At 43.1% G+C, this 20,523-nt stretch overlaps 1 protein-coding gene across 2 annotated transcripts in view; it reads right to left on the minus strand.

Annotated features, from left to right (window-relative positions):
- The window catches only part of PDE3A (phosphodiesterase 3A), a 275,812-nt gene that overhangs the window by 85,587 nt on the left and 169,702 nt on the right, over positions 1-20,523 (minus strand). The window contains exon 2 of one of the 2 annotated variants that reach the window (XM_081022700.1): positions 5,314-5,364. The exons of the other annotated variant lie outside the window; for it this stretch is intronic. Within the exon in view, the coding sequence (XP_080878826.1) occupies positions 5,314-5,364 (51 nt within the window). The remainder of the gene's footprint in view (positions 1-5,313; positions 5,365-20,523) is intronic. 2 annotated transcript variants of the gene reach the window in all.

Consider the following 20,523-nt stretch of genomic DNA (forward strand, 5'->3'; position numbering starts at 1 on the left):
CACTCAATCTGAAAATAGCTGTTGCTTAGGAACTGGAAGGGTAAATTGCAGCACCTCAGCTATATATAATTGAGAGCTTTTACATTTAATGTGAATTAAAACACACCGGACCAGTGTGCCTGCCTGCCTGCCTGCCTGCCTCCCTCCTTTCCTCCCTCTCTCTCTCTCTCTCTCTATATGAGCATCATCTCATGGAAGTCTGCAAAAGGAAGGACTGCCTGTTCCCTGAAGACCAGGGGTTATGCCTCAACACCCACTCAACAAACCAACAGCACCAGAACTGTATCAGCAGCTAAATCCTGTCCATATGGCATCCTCAATGAACTGGCATCTTTTTTCTATCTCTCACTTTCCTTTAAAGAAAAAAAAAAGCAATGCTTTGCAAGTCCCCCACAGAAGGGGAAACGGCTTAGGAGTAGAGCATTACACAAAAGAACCAATGGAAAGGTGTACACTTTTGCAGGAAGCACACCTGTACAGGTGAAGATCTGTGCGCATGCAAGCAAAGTGTGTGATGAAAAGTTTTGGATTTCCAACAGAGGCAGCCTTGCTGGCCAGAAGTCATAATGCCAATATCAGAGTGGCACTATACAAATCTTTGGTGTGACTGCATTCAGAATACTGGGTATAGTTGTGGTTGCCTCACCTCAAAAAGTGGAAAAGGGACATGAAGCCACTTCCCCCCGCTCAATGAGGAAAGGTTCCAGCATTTGGGACTTTTCAGTTTAGAGAAAACGCAAGAGGTGGTACGATAGAAATTTAGAAAATGATGCATGGCACTGAGAAAGTGGATAGAGAAAGGATTTTATCCTCTTGTAAAACACTGGACCTCCAATGAAGTGGGATGATGGATGATTCAGGACATCTGAACAGGCCAGGTTCATCTATGGAACAATTGACAGTTGAGGTGGATGATGAAGTGGCTGTGCAATTGAGTCTCCTTGTGCACAAGCTCAATCCACATTGATCATTCTGTTACGAAAGGATGGAGTAAAGTTGTGAAGCGGGGAGTCAACAAAGCCAAAGAGGTGATATACTGTGTGTCTTTGGATAGGCCAATGTTGGCCTATCCAGAGACACACAATATATCATCCATGAAATGCCAACTGGGTCTTAAGATCTGGCCCTTAGCCTTCCCCATGATTAAAAAAACTGGCACAGAAGGCTGATTAGATCAGTAGCAGCAGAGGAAGAACAGCTGTTGGTGCTTAATTTCTCAGAAATGGCCCCACCAATCCTCTGGCCTCATACAACCTCCTTCAGCCTCTGAGACTCAAACTGGGCCTTCAGTATGACCAGGCCTTCTATATATATATATATGTGTGTGTATATATATATATATATATATATATATATATATATATATATAACATCAGGTGTCAAGTGTGCTCTTTAGGGCTCTTGAAGATACAGCCGTGCCTTTCTATCCTGTGTAAGATGCATCTGCTCCTCAAAGTCCTGGCTGGTGCCCAACCTGCAAACCAAGCTTCAAGCAACACAAGCCAAAGTCTCAGCTTGAGCTTAAGACCAGACTACCAGCATCTCAGCAAACTCTCCAGAAAAAGAGTAAGCTGTTTTTCCAATAACTGTTATCACAGTCAGTCCAGAGAGCCAGATCCTGACAGTGATGAGAAAGTTGATTTATGCCACTGGTCCTCACCTGAGCAGTTCCTGACCCATATATGTGTAACAACTAGGGATTGGCGAATCTGTCCATTTTGGTTTCTTGCATTTTATCTCTCTCTCTCCCTTTTCTTTGTCTTGAGGTCAGTTCACATTAATTTGCAATTCCTCCCCCGTTTTTAAATTCACATGAAATTTCATCAGCATTTAAGTCCACATCTTTACATGCAATCATGCCTAACATATGCATTTTTGCAGACTAATTTCCCTAATATAATTGTGAATATGCCATTTTCACAAACACATTCATTTTAATGCACACTCTCTGTTTTATGTACTTTTCTGTACACATTATATGACTGGAGAACTGCATAGCAAAATTCAGAGAAGTGCGAATTTTGGAGAATGGCTGTCTTTCTGTTCCCTTGTTGTTTTCGAAAGTGCAAAATAGGTAAATTGGCCTTTAAATGCAAACTGGATGAGATTTTTCTTCCATCTCGTCACATCCCTACCTAAGGTGGATGAAGGGCACCAGTGTTCTATTTTGCTTTGGTTATCCCCCCCCCCTTTGTTCTTTCTTCAAAGAAGAGTTGAAGAAAGGCTGATAGAGGCCAACAAATGGAAACCCAAAGGATAAAGATGACATACATGCTATAAGTGAGTCTCACATTCTGGGTTGGAGGTAAAGGTCCTATGTCTCAAAAAGCTGAAGACCGCAGGTCTAATTTCATGGTAGATTAACCCATCCTTGTGAAGTCCGAATTATTTCTCCTTCTGCAATCCATGGTAAATCTCACAGCAGTCAGCATCATGGGGGAAAGTTCAGAAAATGGAAGAACTCGACACCTCTCTTCTCTTCTCTTCTCTTCTCTTCTCTTCTCTTCTCTTCCCTTCCTCCCTTCCTGATTCTCCCATCAACACTTCTTTCCATTTTCCTCTGCTCTCCTCCTTGAAGAAAGGCTGATAGAGGCCAACAAATGGAAACCCAAAGGATAAAGATGACATACATGCTATAAGTGAGTCTCACATTCTGGGTTGGAGGTAAAGGTCCTATGTCTCAAAAAGCTGAAGACCACAGGTCTAATTTCATGGTAGATTAACCCATCCTTGTGAAGTCCGAATTATTTCTCCTTCTGCAATCCATGGTAAATCTCACAACAGTCAGCATCATGGGGGAAAGTTCAGAAAATGGAAGAACTCAACACCTCTCTTCTCTTCTCTTCTCTTCTCTTCTCTTCTCTTCTCTTCTCTTCCCTTCCTCCCTTCCTGACTCTCCCATCAACACTTATTTCCATTTTCCTCTGCTCTCCTCCTTGAGGGCTTCTCCTTCCATAAGTACTGGGGTTATTCTTTTAAAACAACCAAGTTCATTTGAACTTTACAAACCTGAGGAGCTTTTCACTGATCACGAAACAGACAAGCATAACATTAGTCTTTATAGTACTCTTTATTTTATTTTAAAAACTAAACCTAGCAACTCTTCAATCACATAGTAGTTGGAGATGGACCACACTTTTTTATATGCAGATGATTCAAATAAATATGGAATTGGCAACCTGATTGTGTGACAAATCCCCCAAATCTGTTGCGTTTCCATGGCAGCAAAGCCAAACAAATAAATACAAATAAAATAAAAGCACACAGTATGTCGGCGTTATAATTCAGCTCAGTGCTGTGGCCGAAAATATGTTTATATTTCCTTGGGAATAAGCTTCCATTCTTCAGCTCTCATTCCTAGTGTCTGTCCTTTCAAAAACTAATCAAGGTATGCAGAAAACAAGGAGAAGCTGGTTCAACCATTGGGCAATATGTCCTGTTCCCACTCTCCCAGTGGCCAAAGTATAATAGATTATCTTTCTCTTTCTCTCTCTTCCATCTTGTGTTAACCAGATGTCTCCAAGGTCCTGCGCTGTTCTAGATCCATCCTCTCTCCTTTCTCTATATGCTGCTCTTTCACTTGACACTTGCCAGTTCTCCACTGTGGGCTACCACTTCTTTCCCCTAAGAGACCCTTACTCTTGTAACACCCTTTCTTGTGACTTCTAACTCTTCCTTTGCTTTTACATTAAAATACTTTCTTAAAAACTTACATGTCTTCTGGTCACATGCAAAAACAAAGCAATTTCGGAAGACACTGATGGATATTATACAAGAAAATGGAATGCACTACTTTTTAACGAACCTACACACACACACACACACACACATCTATATCTATATCTATATCTATATCTATATCTATATCTATATCTATATCTATATCTATATCTATATCTATCTATACCTATCTAATGGGGTGAATATGAATTAATAAATAAGCAACAGCGCCTTGTATCCCATGGTAGTCCTACTCAGAGTAGACCCAGTGAAGTTAATAGACACAACTAACTTAAGATTCATTAATGCCAAGTACAACTTAGTTCGGCAGAACTCATTATCCATATTTGTCTGTATTATAGGACTAACAGCCCAGTCCTATGGATGTTAATGCAATCGTCCCAGTGAGTTCAACAGAACTTAGTCCCAAGTAAGCATTTTTAGGATTACAGCCTTACAGCACAATCCTAACCATGTATATTCAGAAGTAATCCCATTGAATTCAATGGTGCCGGCTCCCAGGAAGGCTGGGCTAGGGTTGCACAGCACGAACATATGGTAATATTGCAAAGCAACACTCAAATGCAACAGCAGATGTCACCAAGAAGTCAACAGCCTTAAACAATTGAAACATCCGTGATGACACTTCGTTATTGATTAATTAAAAGCGTGTGGTTCTAGCTCCTCAGGCTAAAAACGTAAAAGCAGCACTGTTTTCACCAAGAGATGCATGAGAAACATACACAGTATTTCCGATATAAATTAGAGGGATGCATGCAAAGCAAATACGCAAAAACCCGCCATCTAAAGGCTTAAAGATGGCCACGCTTAAAAAGCTTTGAAATTATTCCATTCAAATAAATTTAAACTGGTAATTTGACACCATGTATATAGCTTGGAAGAGAAGTCTAACCAGCTGATTGGCCAATAGTTACGTAGATAATTCATCCCTGTATCCTTTCTTATACACATTGGGAAAATGACAGTCATTTTCCATGCAGAGGACATTTGGTCTGTGTTGTTTATGGTGGTAAATAAATATCCAGTCAGGATAGGTATCCACCATTCTATATATTCCTTGTAGAGCTCAAGTGGAACTACAGTCATACCTCGGGTTACAGACACTTCGGGTTGCGCGATTTCGGGTAGCGCACCGTGCTGAACCCGGAAGTACCGGAATGGATTACTTCCGGGTTTCGGCGCTTGCGCATATGCAGAAGTGCTAAATTGCATTTGCGCAAGCGCAGAAGCGCCAAACCGCATCCTGCGCATGCGCAGCCGCGGCGCTGTGGGCGCTGCAGGTTGTGAACAAGCTTCCTGCATGGATCACGTTTGCAACCCGAGCATCCACTGTATATATTCTGCAGGAGCTTTATCTGATTTCAGAAGGGAATAAGGACCAATATCTCATTACAGGTCACCATTCAGATAGGTTTGAGAAATCCCTACACACTGCTGGTACGTTTGATTGCCCAGATTGACCACCAAATATATTGGAGAAATATTTAACCCAACGTAGACTTACATTCCCAAACAACCACATTCCCCAACCCTCCTTTATACCAGCTGTAGAAAAACCTTGCAAAAACTCACCTGAGATCCTCTGGGTCCTCGTTTGTGATCCCAATCAGAATGTCCCATGATCTGCAGAAACATAAAGGAGAGATTACCATTAATATGATCACAAAATCATAGAGTTGGAAAGGACAGCAAGAGTAATCTAGTCTAACCCCCTACAATGCAGGAATCGTTCACCCAATGTGGGGCTCAAACCGATGACCCTGAGAATTAATAACAGTCTCCTGCTCAACAAACCTACCTAGGTATTAGGAGCTTTAGAAGAAGAATAAAAAAGAGAGATCTCTGCCCCAAGGAGCTTGCAATTTTTGGGAAAGGGGATTTGCAATTAGTTTATGGTGAAATAAAAGGGACCGATGAACTTTCCCCATGCTTGCTAATAGTAAAAAAAAATGAATGTTACAGTATCAATGTTTATGTTTTATTATTTTGTTCTAAACCAGATTGAACATTTTATATAAAGAGGGATTATATATATAAAAAAATCAAAAACCATTCAAATGCCACCTAACATTAAAAAAAGAGTAAAGCAGTTTACAATACACGCTCATTAAAATCAACACAATAACCTATTATGAATAAATATGGCAGAATCCATAAAATCAATACATCAAACATTGAATAAAAATGGCAAAATCTGTAGCTGAGTAAAAAGCAGCAAGTCAATCTAACAGGCCCGAAAGATCTCATTATGGTGATGTGCTTCTGGCGTTATATCATTTCTGAGGGGAGGTGGTTTTCAAAGAGTGGGCACCGCAACAGAAAAGACCCTCCCCCTAACCACAGCGCTATCAAAAATAATAAATATTTACTGCGTTAAAGGAAAATGTTATGAAAATGATTTATAGATGGTACATCACACCCGTGAAACTGGCAAAAATGTATAAAACATGTAATAAGTGTTGGAAATGTAAAGAAAAAGAAAGAACATTTTATCATATGTGGTGGAACTGTAAGAAGGTGAAGGGTTTCTGGGAAATGATCTATAATGAGATGAAAAAGATGTTGAAATATACGTTTGTTAAGAAACCAGAGGCTTTCCTTCTAGGAATAGTAGGAAATGAAATAAATAGAATGGTCTGTAAACTTTTCCAATATGCAGTAACAGCAGCGAGACTATTATTGGCCCAAAAATGGAAACAGGAACAACTGCCGATGCTCGAAGAATGGAGAATGAAACTGATGGAGTATGCTGAACTGGACAAACTAACAGGAAAGATCAGATATATACGAGATCAAAAGTTCATTGAAGACTGGGGAAAATTTTCAGACTATCTGAAATGTGTATGTGATGAGCAAATAACGCTAGTGGGATTTCAAGAAGCTCTGTAAATGTTAGAGGACTATTGTATTGATGAAAATTAAGTGTGTGAAGGTTTATAAAATGCAATATAAAATTAGGAAATGCGTATTTAAAAATTTGAATAATGGATGATTGTCAGAGAGGTTGAAGAAAGTCTAAAAGAGAAAATATGTGATAAATTTAGATTGGATACTATAAATGTATGTTGGAAAATTTAATTTAAAAAAAATAAAAAAATAAAAAAAATATCAGAAGCAGCTCACTAGCCACGATGCCCAATTCTCAGAAGGTGGACTGTGACTGCTTACCAGGAAATAGAGAGGAAGGAAAATTCTGCATGGTGCAAACTCAATCTAGAACAGTGGTACCTTGGATTACAGATGCTTCAGGTTACAGACTCCGCTAACCCAGAAATAGTACCTCGGGTTAAGAACTTCGTTTCAGGATGAGAACAGAAATTGCACGGTGGCAGCAGCAGGAGGCCCCATTAGCTAAAGTGGTGCTTCAGGTTAAGAACAGTTTCAGATTAAGAATGGACCTCCAGAATGAATTAAGTTCTTAACCCGAGGTACCACTGTACTGTATTGGCTCTGTTTTGAACTCTCCACCCCCTCACCTCTCCCAGAAAGCAACAGTGACCCACCTGCCTGAAAAATATCATGGCAGCTGCATCCCATCTGGTGAGCAGCTTCAGATAAACAATTCTTAGTAAATTACTCAAGTTTTTTCTCTTTTTTCTTTCAAAAACCGCCTTTACAAATGGCGTTTTGGTGTGCAACTAGAAACACCGAATTCTAGTGCAGCTAAGCTTCTTGCAAAAGACCAAATGAAAATATGAAATGAAAGCAGTTGCAGGAGTTTTAACCACCAATGCAGCACTTCTGGTCCACAACCTGGTGTCCAGAACTTACTAATGAACTGCGCTGGCACCAAGCACGTTTCAAATTCCTACTTCGACGATCAACCCACAAGCAAACTGCTTATGTAAAGCATCCAGCTGTGTGATCTGAGTCTACCTTGTCAACGCTGCATGTTTAACATTGCCACAATCTGACCGAGAGGCATTTTTGCCTTAATGCAGAGATTTCGCAAATTGGAAGACCATCCTTCTTTGACATTTTGTGAAGGTTGCAATCAAGAGACTCCCAGATGAAGTCATTCCAATTGTGCATCATCCTTAACAAACGGCTTAATGCTGTCCGTCCAACTCTCAAAGGAGACACAAGGGGTTCAATTGAAGGACTGTTTTGTAGATTGTCATAAGCAAACATTACACAGACACAGCAAATGCGCTTTGTGGTCGCCATCCATACAAGCACACTGAGATTTCTGCATGTGAAAATCAACACAACTACCAACAAGGCTGCCCCACACTTTTTGTTAGCTATCCAAAATACATTTTAACTGAGGAAATCACTCTGGATGGACATCAAATAGTTACATTTTCTCTAATATGCATCTCTCTGTGTTACTATCATTAATCTGTGTATTTTTTTTAATGTACACTTTACCCTAGTCTATGTATTCTTTTACTAATTACTTGGCTGAAGAACTGCCTTGCAAAATTCAGAGGAGTGTGAATTTAGGTTGGTATTGTCTTGTTTCTGGAAGCGTTTCGAAAAATCAATACAACTCTATATTTTGTGGTTTTATATTTTGATTTTTACTATGAACCACCCTGAGACCTCTGGGTATAGACAAATGACGTGCGCTCCCAGGAGTGAAGTCAAACAACTGCATTAGCAGCACTCACATGGGCTGTGTGTATGGAGGTCCTGGGCTGCCTAGATGAGAAGACCCCTCTCTCGGCCTCGCTGATGTAGTCCAAAGGAAAACAGAGCAATACACTTGGCAGCAGGAGTTGCTGGAAGGAGGCGTACAAGGTGCCATCCAGCCATCTTAGCATGGAATCTCTAAATAAAGGGAAAGACTTTTGGCTGAGGATCGTGGAGACCCTCTGATAGTCACCGCAGACAATGCTGAGCTGAATGGGCCAACAGAATAGCTTAAGGGGCTTAGTGCACTTGGAAACAAAAAGTTTGACACTTTTGCTTTGGAACTGGAATATTTTGGAGTCCAGAGAGTCCATCACGTTTTTGTGAATAAGTTACAAAGCTGCACCCACAGATTTTCTTCTCAGATTACAGGAAAACGTCCACTGCCGTGCATTCCCCTAACAACATATGCACTTACATTATTTATTATTAATGTATATATTGATGATGCCCACATACCTCCTAAGCAGCTAAACACTAAACAAACTCTGGTACCCATTTCCCAGAGATAGCTATCTCTTTTAATTATCGAATTTGGTTTCTCACCAACCCCTTATGAGAGGAGCATTCCTGTACTCTTTGTTCTTGCAAAAGAACAAGTCCCCCCGCCTTTGTTTTGTCCTGAGACCATCTCCCTCCGCTCTCACAACATCACTCTAAAGTTTGTTTCCTGAATTTGGAACACATTTCCCAACCCAGAAAAAAATAAAACTTTTAAAAGCCCATTGAGAACAATGCTGCTGCTGCTGACGCCAGCAATAAACTTGGCACAGAGTCTCTTGCTCAAAACCATCCTAATAACTCATAGTAGCAAACTATAGCACCCATATGTCTTCCATTTCTCTCCCCCCCCCCGGAAGAATCATGTCTTTTGTGAAATCTGGCATAGCCATCGCCTTTTGTGGCTGCAAAGCAAACAGTGCAAAACACTGGGGTTTAGCCACACCCTCAGAATATAATCTGTTATCGCCAATCACAAAATTAACACAGTAGGGCAAACCCAAAGGTGTGAGACGGAATTCCGGAAACCAATGTATTATATATGAGAGGCTGATAACTTTCTTTCGGAATTAAACCCATGTCCAAACTTTAACACTGAAAAGCTTTACTTGCAGAAACTTATAACTGAGTTAAAGCCTAATAATTACAATCACATGCTTCTCCAAGCATGGGTTTTTAGTCTCGTCTTCTAACTTCCAAGCGACTATATTTTCCCCTCTTTCCAGAGCTCCACACTTAGCCTTCTGTATCTCAGTTAGGCCACGCCTTGCAGCTCCTATGAGAGATTCCCACTTTTCCTCTCTCCTGCAGCTTGGCTCTTTTTTTCAAGCAGAGAAGAAACACCTCAACACTCTATTTGACTTAGCAGTGTTCACAGTGGATTCTAAAACACAGTAATCTTGCTGCACATAAAATGGAGTCTCTTCTTCACTAAATACCTCCCATGTGAGCCTTCAAATGTGCAGGAGCTCACTCAGTAAAGTATTCTGTATGCACTCCGACCAGAACTGTCTACTGCAACTGCTATTGATTCCCTAAGTCCTTGGCTCTTTCCATTAAAATGTTCAGCCAGAAGGTATATTCACGGCAAATGTGGTAGGGTTTGCACCCTAGGGAGCTAGTCAACTGGCTGGTCAATTTGACCAAATTATGTCAGAATGCAGTTTGCTTTAAAGGTAAAGGTAAAGGTACCCCTGTCCATTAGGTCCAGTCGTGGCTGAGGGAGCCAGCATACAGCTTCCGGGTCATGTGGCCAGCATGACTAAGCAGCTTCTGGTGAACCAGAGCAGCACACGGAAACGCCGTTTACCTTCCCGCCAGAGCGGTACCTATTGATCTACTTGCACTCTGACGTGCTTTCGAACTGCTAGGTTGGCAGAAGCAGGGACCGAGCAACAGGAGCTCACCCCGTCACAGGGATTCGAACCGCCGACCTTCTGATCGGCAAGCCCTAGGCTCTGTGGTTTAACCCACAGTGCCACCCGCGTCCCTTATTATTTATTTACTAGTTACCTAAAAAGTCTCCTAATGTAAACTTAAATTTTAAAAAGTTCATTAGTTTAAAATTCATTAGGCTATCTTTATGTGTAAAACACACCAAATGCAGCTTACACAAACATTGTGTAACTTTATTAATTTTCATGCATTATAATAGGGTTGCTTGTGGAATTCAAACTGTGTGAATTCTGATGCATCTACACCTCCTGAACTAATGCGAAAATTGGAACAAACGCTAAAATCTGGGAGTTAAGTTCCACTGAATTCAATGGGACTTACTTCTGAGTAGATATGCATAGGATTGAGTGGTTACTGACGACATTAACACTTCCTGAATGTTTCGGTGCAATTATTGACTTAAAAATGTGTTGCTGGTTTTGTAAGTGTTTATTTGGAGAGAAAACATGTATAGATCATGCATTTTAGGATAAAATAGATTTTGGAATACATATTTAAATACAATGCCTGTGCTACTGGGTTTTTTATTAAAAAATATATATGTCCACATGTGTGAACATGTGTGAAATTGACATGGTCCAGTTTGTCCAATGCCTACTGAATTTTTGTGCAGGGAAACCTAATAATTCAGGCATGATTTATTAAAGCAAGCTGAATGTTCAAAATGCTACATGAACAACCCAAAATAAAAACAAATAGCATCAAGTTGTAGTTGAAGATGAGGAACAATATATTTTGAGGGGGGAAGAATCCCTCTCCATCCGGAGGGTTGTTATTTTTAAGAATCTGGGATACAGCAGCAACGTATAAGCTAACTTTCTACATCAAATCAAGAGAAATTATAATGTACGAAAGCAAATTTGTTGATCGATGGGTGATTTCTATTTCCATGTGGAATGAGGAATTTGGTGATGATGTGAGACCATATTCATTGTTTTCTTTAGTCTAATAAGATGAGTTCAAATCCATGTTCCCGCCCTTGGTTTAATGATTTTTACTCTTCTGGTTTTTTTATTATTATCTTAAGTGTTCAATTAAAAGAAAAGCAATAATAATAATAATAATAATAATAATAATAATAGTTAGGAACAAAGATCAGGCACATGAGAAAAGGCTCTGGTTGGGTCCAGCAGTTCATGAGAAACAGCATAAACAAGAAATGCAAGCATTTGTATGCTTCATGGTGAAGAAATTGTCTCCAGCTCCGAACTGTGATCTTGGTTCCAAAGAAAGTCAAGGGATGAGATCATATTTGGTGCTGGAAGAGACGGGAACAGGGAGGGGAGAGGGGAGAGGAAGAGAAGACTACATATTTTAGGACTTTTCTCATGGCAGCATATGACCTTTTTATCCTATTTCCAAGACGTAAACTGTGTTTGACTTCAGTAGGAATCCGAGTTCCTGTGCGCGGGGGTGAGAGACACCAAGAAACATTTGGAGGAAGGCATGAGCTGTCGGCAGTAAACTGTTTGAAGGGGATGTGCTACACTGATTGCTCAACCCATTGCTTGCAAAAAAAAAAACCCCACATGCATGCGCACTGAACTATGCATGCTTTAAAAAGTCTGGATGATCGACAGAGCACTAGCAGAGCCTAGTGAATTACCTGTCAAGCGTCTCTGTCCTAGGATATTTCTTTAATCCCAGTTTTCTGTATCGGACCCACGTTTCATCCTTCTAGCCTATATCTGCATTGCTTCCCGAGTTTGGTACCCCCAATTTCTTATCTCCATTCCTCCAGCTTTCTGTTTTACCAGAGACGCCCAGAGGGCTGCATTCGGGCCCCAGGCATAATGTTATAATAACAAACAAACAACTAAATATAATTAATGGAGGAGGGATGAAAGGCATATTAATTCTTACCAAGCTCAAGTGTATCAAAAGGGTGCGTGTGTGTGCCAGTAATCATAAGAGGCTAAAAAAAATGACATTTCCAGATGTTGCAGTTGGGCATTGCTAAGTGTTTACTGAGCTTCAAAACAGTCAGCAGAGACGCCCCCACTCAACTTCATTTTCATTCATGATGTGTAAAGGTTATGAAGTGCTGAAGTATTCAGCACCAATTAGAGACATTCATTTGTGGCACTTGTGACAGCAAGAGTGAGGGAAAACACTGAGGGAAAACTGTGGCACTTTGGTCCCATTCCTGAATTTGAGAAAGTTGTCTGAGGCCCACGAAAACGCTGGGCTGAGCAAACCCCACTAGTCTTGGAGGTGTCCTCAAGTCCAATAAGTAATTAATTAATTAATTAATTAATTAATAATACCCCGCCCATCTGGATGGGTTTCCCTAGCCACTCTGGGTGGCTCCCAACACATTAAAAACAGAATAAAACTTCAAATATTAAAAACTTCCCTAAACAAAAGAATCTAGACCAAAACAATTCTTCATCCCCACAGGCATGCTGTCTCCAACGTGGAACAAAGTCTACTGCAGAACTCTTAGATCAGTATTGTAGGACTGTATGGATGGCAAAACGCAAAAACCAAGTCTCTTCACTGCCCACTGCATGTTATTTTCAAATCAATGAAGACTTGGTATTTTCTTTCATTCATCAGAATTCATTCATTAGACTTCAGAACATGAGAACAGGCCTTTTCTGCAGTGGCTTCCCGTCTGTAGAATGCTCTCCCCAGAGAGGCTCACCTGGCACAATCATTACATATCTTTAGGTGCTAGGTGAAAACATTCCTCTTTAACGAGGCTTTCGGCCACTAAATACCGTATTTTTCGCTCCATAAGACGCACCTGACCGTAAGACGCACCTAGTTTTTAGAGGAGGAAAGGGGGAAAGCCCTGGTTTTTGGGCAATCAGCTCACAGTTGTGCAGCTTCTTTTGCAAAGGGGAAAAGCCCCGTTTTTTGAGGATCAGCTCAAAGTTGTTGAGCTTACTTTGCAAAGGGGGGAAAAATCCTGTTTTTGTGGGGTTCAGCTCACAGTTCTGCAGCTTCTTTAGGAAAGGAAAGGGAGCCGTTTCTACCGTTTCCAGACAGATAATCTAATCAGCCAGTCACTTGTCTCTGGGGAAACAAACAGCCTCCCTCTGCAGAACATTCAATAATGGAGGCCTGGGCAAGGGGGCAGGGCCAGAAAGGGAGCCAGCGACTGACCACACATTCACTCCATAAGACGCACAGACATTTTCCCTTACTTTTTAGGAGGAAAAAAGTGCGTCTTATGGAGCGAAAAATACGGTAAATAAGGGCTGTCAAATGATGAATTATGCTTTTATTATTATGCTGTGTAAATTATGTTCCTAATGTGGTACACCGCCCCAGGATCTTTGGATAAAGGGTGGTATATAAATTGAATCAATAAATCATCATCATCATCATCAGAGCCCATCTAGTCCAGCATCCTGTTCTCACAGTGACCAGCAAGATGCCTGTGAGAAACCCTCAAGGAGGACCTGAGTACAAGAGCACTCTCCTGACATTCAAAAGCAGGGCAGACCATTCTGTGTCCAGGGCAGCTGTCTACCAGCTCCATCTGGTACACAGGCTGAGACCCTACCTGTGCGTGGAATGTCTTGCCAGAGTGGTGCATGCTCTGGTTATCTCCCACTTGGACTACTGCAATGTGCTCTACGTGGGGCTACCTTTGAAGGCGATCCGGAAACTACAACTAATCCAGAATGCGGCAGCTAAACTGGTGACTGGGAGTGGCCGCCAAGTCCACATAACACATAACACCGGTCTTGAAAGACCTTCATTGGCTCCCAGTACGTTTACGAGCACAATTCAAAGTGTTGGTGCTGACCTTTAAAGCCCTAAATGGCCTCGGCTCAATATACCTGAAGGAGCGTCTCCACCCCCATCGTTCTGCCCGGACACTGAGGTCCAGCTCTGAGGGCCTTCTGGCGGTTCCCTCCCTGGGAGAAGTGAGGCTGCAGGGAACCAGGCAGAGGGCCTTCTCATAGTGGCGTCCGCCCTGTGGAATGCCCTCCCACCAGATGTCAAGGAAATAAAGAACTATCTGATTTTTAGAAGACATCTGAAAGCAGCCCTGTTTAGGGAAGTTTTTAATGACTGATATTTTAATGTATTTTTAATCTTTTGTTGGAAGCCTCCCAGAGTGGCTGGGGAAACCCAGTCAGATGGGCGGGGTATAAATAATAATATATTATCATCATCATCACCGTTGTGACTGGTAGCCATCGATAGCCTTGCCCTCCATGAACCTGTCTCTTGTTAAACCATCCAAGTTGATGCCCGTCACTGTGGCTGCAAGTTCCGTGGTTTGACTACGTGCCCTGTGATGCGAGACTTTCTTTTACCTGTCCTGATAATAGGAGTTGCCCATCATCAGTTAGCACCTGGTAGCAGGTACGCAGCTCACCTGGTCACACTATGGTGAGAAACACTGCATTTCTATTTAAAACATGGCAACCATTTCTAAATATGCATTTGCACATATAAAATAGCCTATTCACAGTTTATGCAAACATGTGCCCTCTGTTTTGTGGTTTATTTCCGGCTTTGCGGCCACCCTAGTCTTGCTTGGAGTCATCGGGGTCTCAGGCAGATAATGCTCTTTTCCCATCGTCTCCTACTTGAGATTTAACTGGGGATGCCAGGTATCAAACTTGAGACCTCCTGCACCACAAAGTACGTGTTATGCTACTGAGCTACGGCTCATCATTTGCTATGTCCCATCCTGAATGGAGGAACCGTCCTGCTACAAGCCCTAACGTTTAACGGCTGCCTGCTAGCTCGCTTTAAACCCTCAATGTCAAATCTCACAGTACATTCAGTTCAAACATGCCCTTGGGGGTATTCCCTGCTAAGTACTTGCTATTTTGGTCCACTCACTTTCAAGTTCAACCAGCAAATACTGCATCACTCTTGGGGACGGGGACAAGCTCGCCTCTCCTCCGTTCAATCTCAATCAAAACGACCAAACTAATTAGCACTCTGCACAGAGAAGCATCTGGCTGCGTGTAGCATTGACCAGAGCAAAAGTGCATCCCCTGAAACACAGCTAATAAAATCGGTCCTGTGATTCGCCTCTAGTGTGACACATCACTTCTTCGTTTTCTTGAGCAGAGAAGCCCAGCCTTCCAACTCCATGGGCTACACAAAAGCCCTGTGACTCAGAGGGATTTCTGATTGTGCTGAGCCTGTACATTAGGGGTGAAGAAACTCATGCCCGGGGAGCAAATGCAACACCTCTCTCTGCTCAATGGGCATCTTCCTATACCTCAGCCACAACCCCTCTTGCCAGCCTTGCTTTGCACCCTCCTGGCTCAAATACCCCTTTGATCCTTTCTTTCATAATGCCTCTTGCTTGTCTGGATGGAGAACAGAGAGTGTGAGCGTGTGTGGAAGCCAGCCTACTGCACCAAGGTAAATTGCACTGGTTGCTGTGTCCACTTTTGTCTCTGGCCCATTCCTCCACTGGCATGCGGCCCCCGGAAAGCTGTCCAGAAGAGAACACAGCTCATTGGCTAAAAACGTTGTAGGAGATCTTCCCTCCAAATTCCCAGCTGCACGTTGACTTCCACACTCTGGAATAAGAGCCTGTGCACGCTATGTTCAATCTGCTCAAGTGTTACCCCACAAAATTATTGGGAAGCCATGTGTGCAGAGATCAGAGCTACACAAGCTGGAATTTGTGCATGTAGCCACACATTTCAGTGTAAGGTCAAAGCGGGGCCAGCCCTACCATTAGGCAGAAGGTGAGGAAAGGTGGCTTTCACAGGTGACATACGTCAGGGTGTGGGAAGCAGCAGCGTTAGAAACTCAGATATATAAGCCAGATGCCAAATGGCTCCTTAAACCAGGGTTATAGTTGCCCAAATGGAATGTCTAGTTGCCATTTTTGGGCCAGACGGCTGTCGCATTTTTCAATACGACCTTTTGGTTCCTTAAATTCATTCTGATGGTCCAGATAAAATATAACTTGACAGAATTCTACAGGATGTGTTGCCCAGGCATGCACCTCCAGATGGTTCACTTGGTGCCCCTGGTGAATTTCAATGCTGGCAGTGAGGTGTTTGAAAACGGAGATGTGTGTGCCACACAAAAGCTTGCCCTGCAACTCCTAAGCTGGCCTGTTGCACACAGGCCTGGCGGGGGGTGTTCTTCCATCCCCACTGCAACTGCCTGGGTGGTCAGATCCTGTATGTGGAAGGGAGAAGATGGTGAGACCGTGTCCTCCTTCCAGACAACCAACTGTCTTGGGGCAGCTCTGACGGTCTTCATAGAGGCTGGGAGGTAGGACAGATGTACAAAAGGGTGGGAACTGCACTCTCAACTCCCACAGTGCATAGGCTGAACGCATGCAAAATTGTGTGTCATCCGCAGTGACTAAAATGTGTGTCATCTGCAAGGATAATAATCATTTGCTGCACAAATCTATCTCTAACCAACAGAAGAAAAAAAGATAATCTGTGCATGCTTCCTATAAGGAGTCATGCTTGTTCTTACTGAGAACAAATTCAAAACAGCTATGTTTGCTTCCTGAGGGGAGCAGATTCAAAGAACTGCACCCTGGTCCCTCTTGTAGCAGGCAGTAATATATCTGGGATGGGGAAGCTGAGGTCCTCATGGCGATGAAGATAATAATGAACAGAACAGCTATCACCCCTAACCAGTGGCTGGAGACCCAAGTTTGGGAAATTGTGCTCTAGACAATGAAAATCCCACCCGCAACCAGTGTCTGTTCTGGAGTGCCCCTATCTGGTTGTTTTGCCCTTGGAGGCATTGCGTGCCAAGGCCTTGTGACCCACAGTTCCCTAGTGGATAATAAACACATGGACACAAGTATTTAGGTTTATGGGTTCAAATAGGCCACAACTTAATTGGTTACAGACGTGAGCAGTTTGGCTTAGGCATTGGGTGAAGCCAGGCTATATCTTGACTCCCGCCCGTCTACAAGGAGTCCATCTAAGGGTAAACCACCAATAGGGGGAGCCCTATGACTTACATCAAATAGGGGCACCCCGAGGGGTCACCATTGGGGTTGTGGAATTACCCTAGCCAACGCCCGGGCATCGGACATAATCCACACCCCTGGATCCCTTTAACAGGATATCCTTAATGAGGATGGGCAGGCGGAGGCTACAACCTCCCTTCCATCCAAACAAAGGCTTACCCAATGCCTAACCTCACAAAGTTGTGACAATTGCTACAACGCAGCCAAAAAACAAATGGCTGGTGCCAATTTGCCAAATTCTACCCAGCTCCAACAATATGGCAATCAACATTTGTCCATAGCAAAGTTGTGTCATAGACATACCTCCCGCCGGCACTGATTGGTCACTGGGGCCACCCATGGGCAGGTCCCCACCCAGTGCCAGTGACGTAACCTGAACAGTGATGTGGAGGGTGCCGATCCCTGCCCCCCGCCAGATCACTGCAAGGGCCTGGATGCCTGGCCACAACACCGCCCACCTGGCAAAGGTGAGCAGACCTACCGGACACACTCTGCCGCTAGTCCCCACAATAACATTTCAACCTGGTTGAGTGTTCCAGAAAGAAACAGAGCTAGGAGGATTTCTTGGTACTGATACCAAATGGAAAGTGTGGACAGGAGATCAAATGCCAGAAACGCCCAACTCCAGCAGAATCTTTTCACTTGCTCATTTACACATCAGCAAACCGCCCTGACAATCTACCAAGTTAGGTGTCCACAGGGACACAATTCACACCAAGCTGTTTCTCTTCCAAGAACATTTGTTACCACCACATGGATTCCAGCTCAGCTGAACTGCACACAGCTCCTTCGATATCAAGAGGCAAATGTCAGGAGAGCAAATATTAGATATGCACCCAGGGAATCAACAAATCAACACCCTCCCCACTCCCTTCCTAGAATTAAGATGAAGTAGGCAAGTGAAGACTGCTGTCAAACAAATTAACAACAGACTACAGGCTTGGAGCCAATGATCCGCGCTGGAAACCAACATGCGATTTGCCACCTCTGCAGCTTTTGGTCATGACACCTCTGTCTATTTCCCTTTCAGATACCTTGCTCCAGCTTTCCGCACTACCTGCCCTCCTATTTATTCACTTAGGTAATATGTACGCTGCTCCAAACCTCTGCTGCCTTGCAGGACATCTTCAGAGAAGAAAAGGCTCAGGAATAAACCCTACACAAATCCAGAGTTAAGTCCCTAAGACAGTTGGATGGCACCTTGTACGCCTCCTTCTGGCAACTCCTGAAGCCCATCTATTGCCAAACCTTTGACACCTGGGAAATTGTTACTGTTGTCTTAGCTAGCTGACAGTACGCTTGTTCAGACACTACACTGAACACAGGCACAAGTGCTTGTGTGAAAGAGTGTACACTTGCTGGTTTGCACAACTATTGTGTCCAGAGGTGCAAAGAATGTACACTCGTTGAATGTTACTATGAATAACTGTGTACAGCTCAACGAGTGGTGTGCACTCGCTGAATGCTATTTGTGGACACCCCTCTATTAACCTTGTTATCCATTAAGAAAACATCTCAGGCTTTATCACAGGGAGGCTTCGAAGAAATGGCCACTGTCTCCCCCAAGGAGAAATTGGAATCTCAAGAACTTTTTGCTGTCCGTACAGAACATGGAAACAGGTAGATCAGTGGAACAGGGACACAGCTGTCTTCTGGCACCACAAATCAGAGATGGGGAGGGAAGAGGACTAACTCTGAGGGGCTAGAAGTGCAGAATACTCTGAAATGATTGCAACCAAAACACCTAGAATGGTCCTTCTTGAGTGCTTCCAGACACAGGACCATAGGAAGATGCCTTCTACTGAGTCAGACCACTGGTCTATTGAGCTCAGTATTGTCAGCAGTTCTCCAGAGTTTCAGGCATGGGGCATTCCCAGTCTTTCCTGGAGATTCCAGCGAATCTTGTTGAAGCTGGGACTTGTTGCATGCACAGCAGATGCTCTACCTCTGATCTACGGCCCTTCCCATGATGGTATTTTTATTCCGGGATGCTGCATGCAGGTTTCTGCAGCATCCACATAAAAATACGCTGCAACATTTTGTTGCAGGCTCAACCTCCCTCCCACTCCCTCTGTGTGTGATAGAGAAAGACAGTGCACACACATCAACATGCAAAAACATGTTCCTTAGTATTTCTGAATCTGGTGGCAGCAGAATTCCAAAAAACTTCCACCAACGTTTCCACTTCTCATTTTTTAAAACTGCACAGTGGTCACACCAGTAAGCAGGAATGCCTGGGTAGACCGCTCCGTTTTGCTTCCTGAAGCACTACTGTTTTGCAGTGGCGTCCAAACAGAGGGCAGCCTCTTAATGCAAACAGGATGCCTTTGGGATGGCGAGAGTAGAAGGGGAGTTAAATTCAACAGGGCTGCCTTCAGTGCACCCACATCCAAGATAAATATTGAAAGTTTCCCTTCCTCCCAGATGTCGGGCAATCAGATGTCCCACCACTCTTGTTACCCAATTAGAAGGTTTAATTAAGGAGACATATTTTCAGCCAACCCAGGAGTTCCACCCAAACCCTAAAGTGAGGATTATAAAAGAGTTCAATCAACTCTGGCTACGCAATTATTGGCTGCAGCTTTCAGCTTTCAGTCCTGAACCATTAAAATGCCACTGGAAAGGTTACTAATAGAGGGGTTATTATAACCACGTCGGTCAAAAGAACTTGATTCTCTCAAAATTCAGAACCCCCAAACCCTGTGGAACTAAGAGTGCGCATCCACAGTCACGCACATCACATATTATTTCAGTTTTCATTTCCCTCCCTGCAGCAGTACTGTTCTTAGGGCAGCGGTAGCCAATGTGGTGCCATTCAGATATTGCTGGACTACAAACATCAAATCAGGCAAAAGGTCTGTTTAGCTTAGCACTGTCCACACCAGAGGTGGGCAATCTTTTTTTTTTCTTCTGTTGAGAACTGCGTCTCCTTAAAATAATCTGTTAAGTGGGCTGCATGCCAGTGCTGGGCGGAGCCAAAGTCATGGATGGGTGGAGTCAGAACCAACAATGGAAGGAGTCAAATACATAAGTGTTCCGGATTAGCTAATTTGGAATAAAGGGTGTTCTGATTCAATTTGCCCCATGACTACTGCCTCAGATTAGTGTTCACAAACACATGAAGCTCAACTCAGAAATGAGCCCAGCTGCATTTGAGAGGGCTACCCTCAAGAAGAAGAAGAAGAGTTTGGATTTGATATCCCGCCTTTCACTCCCCTTCAGGAGTCTCAAAGCGGCTAACATTCTCCTTTCCC

This window comes from Podarcis pityusensis (assembly GCF_964106645.2).
Source record: "Podarcis pityusensis genome assembly, chromosome: 10".
Taxonomy (NCBI): domain Eukaryota; kingdom Metazoa; phylum Chordata; class Lepidosauria; order Squamata; family Lacertidae; genus Podarcis; species Podarcis pityusensis.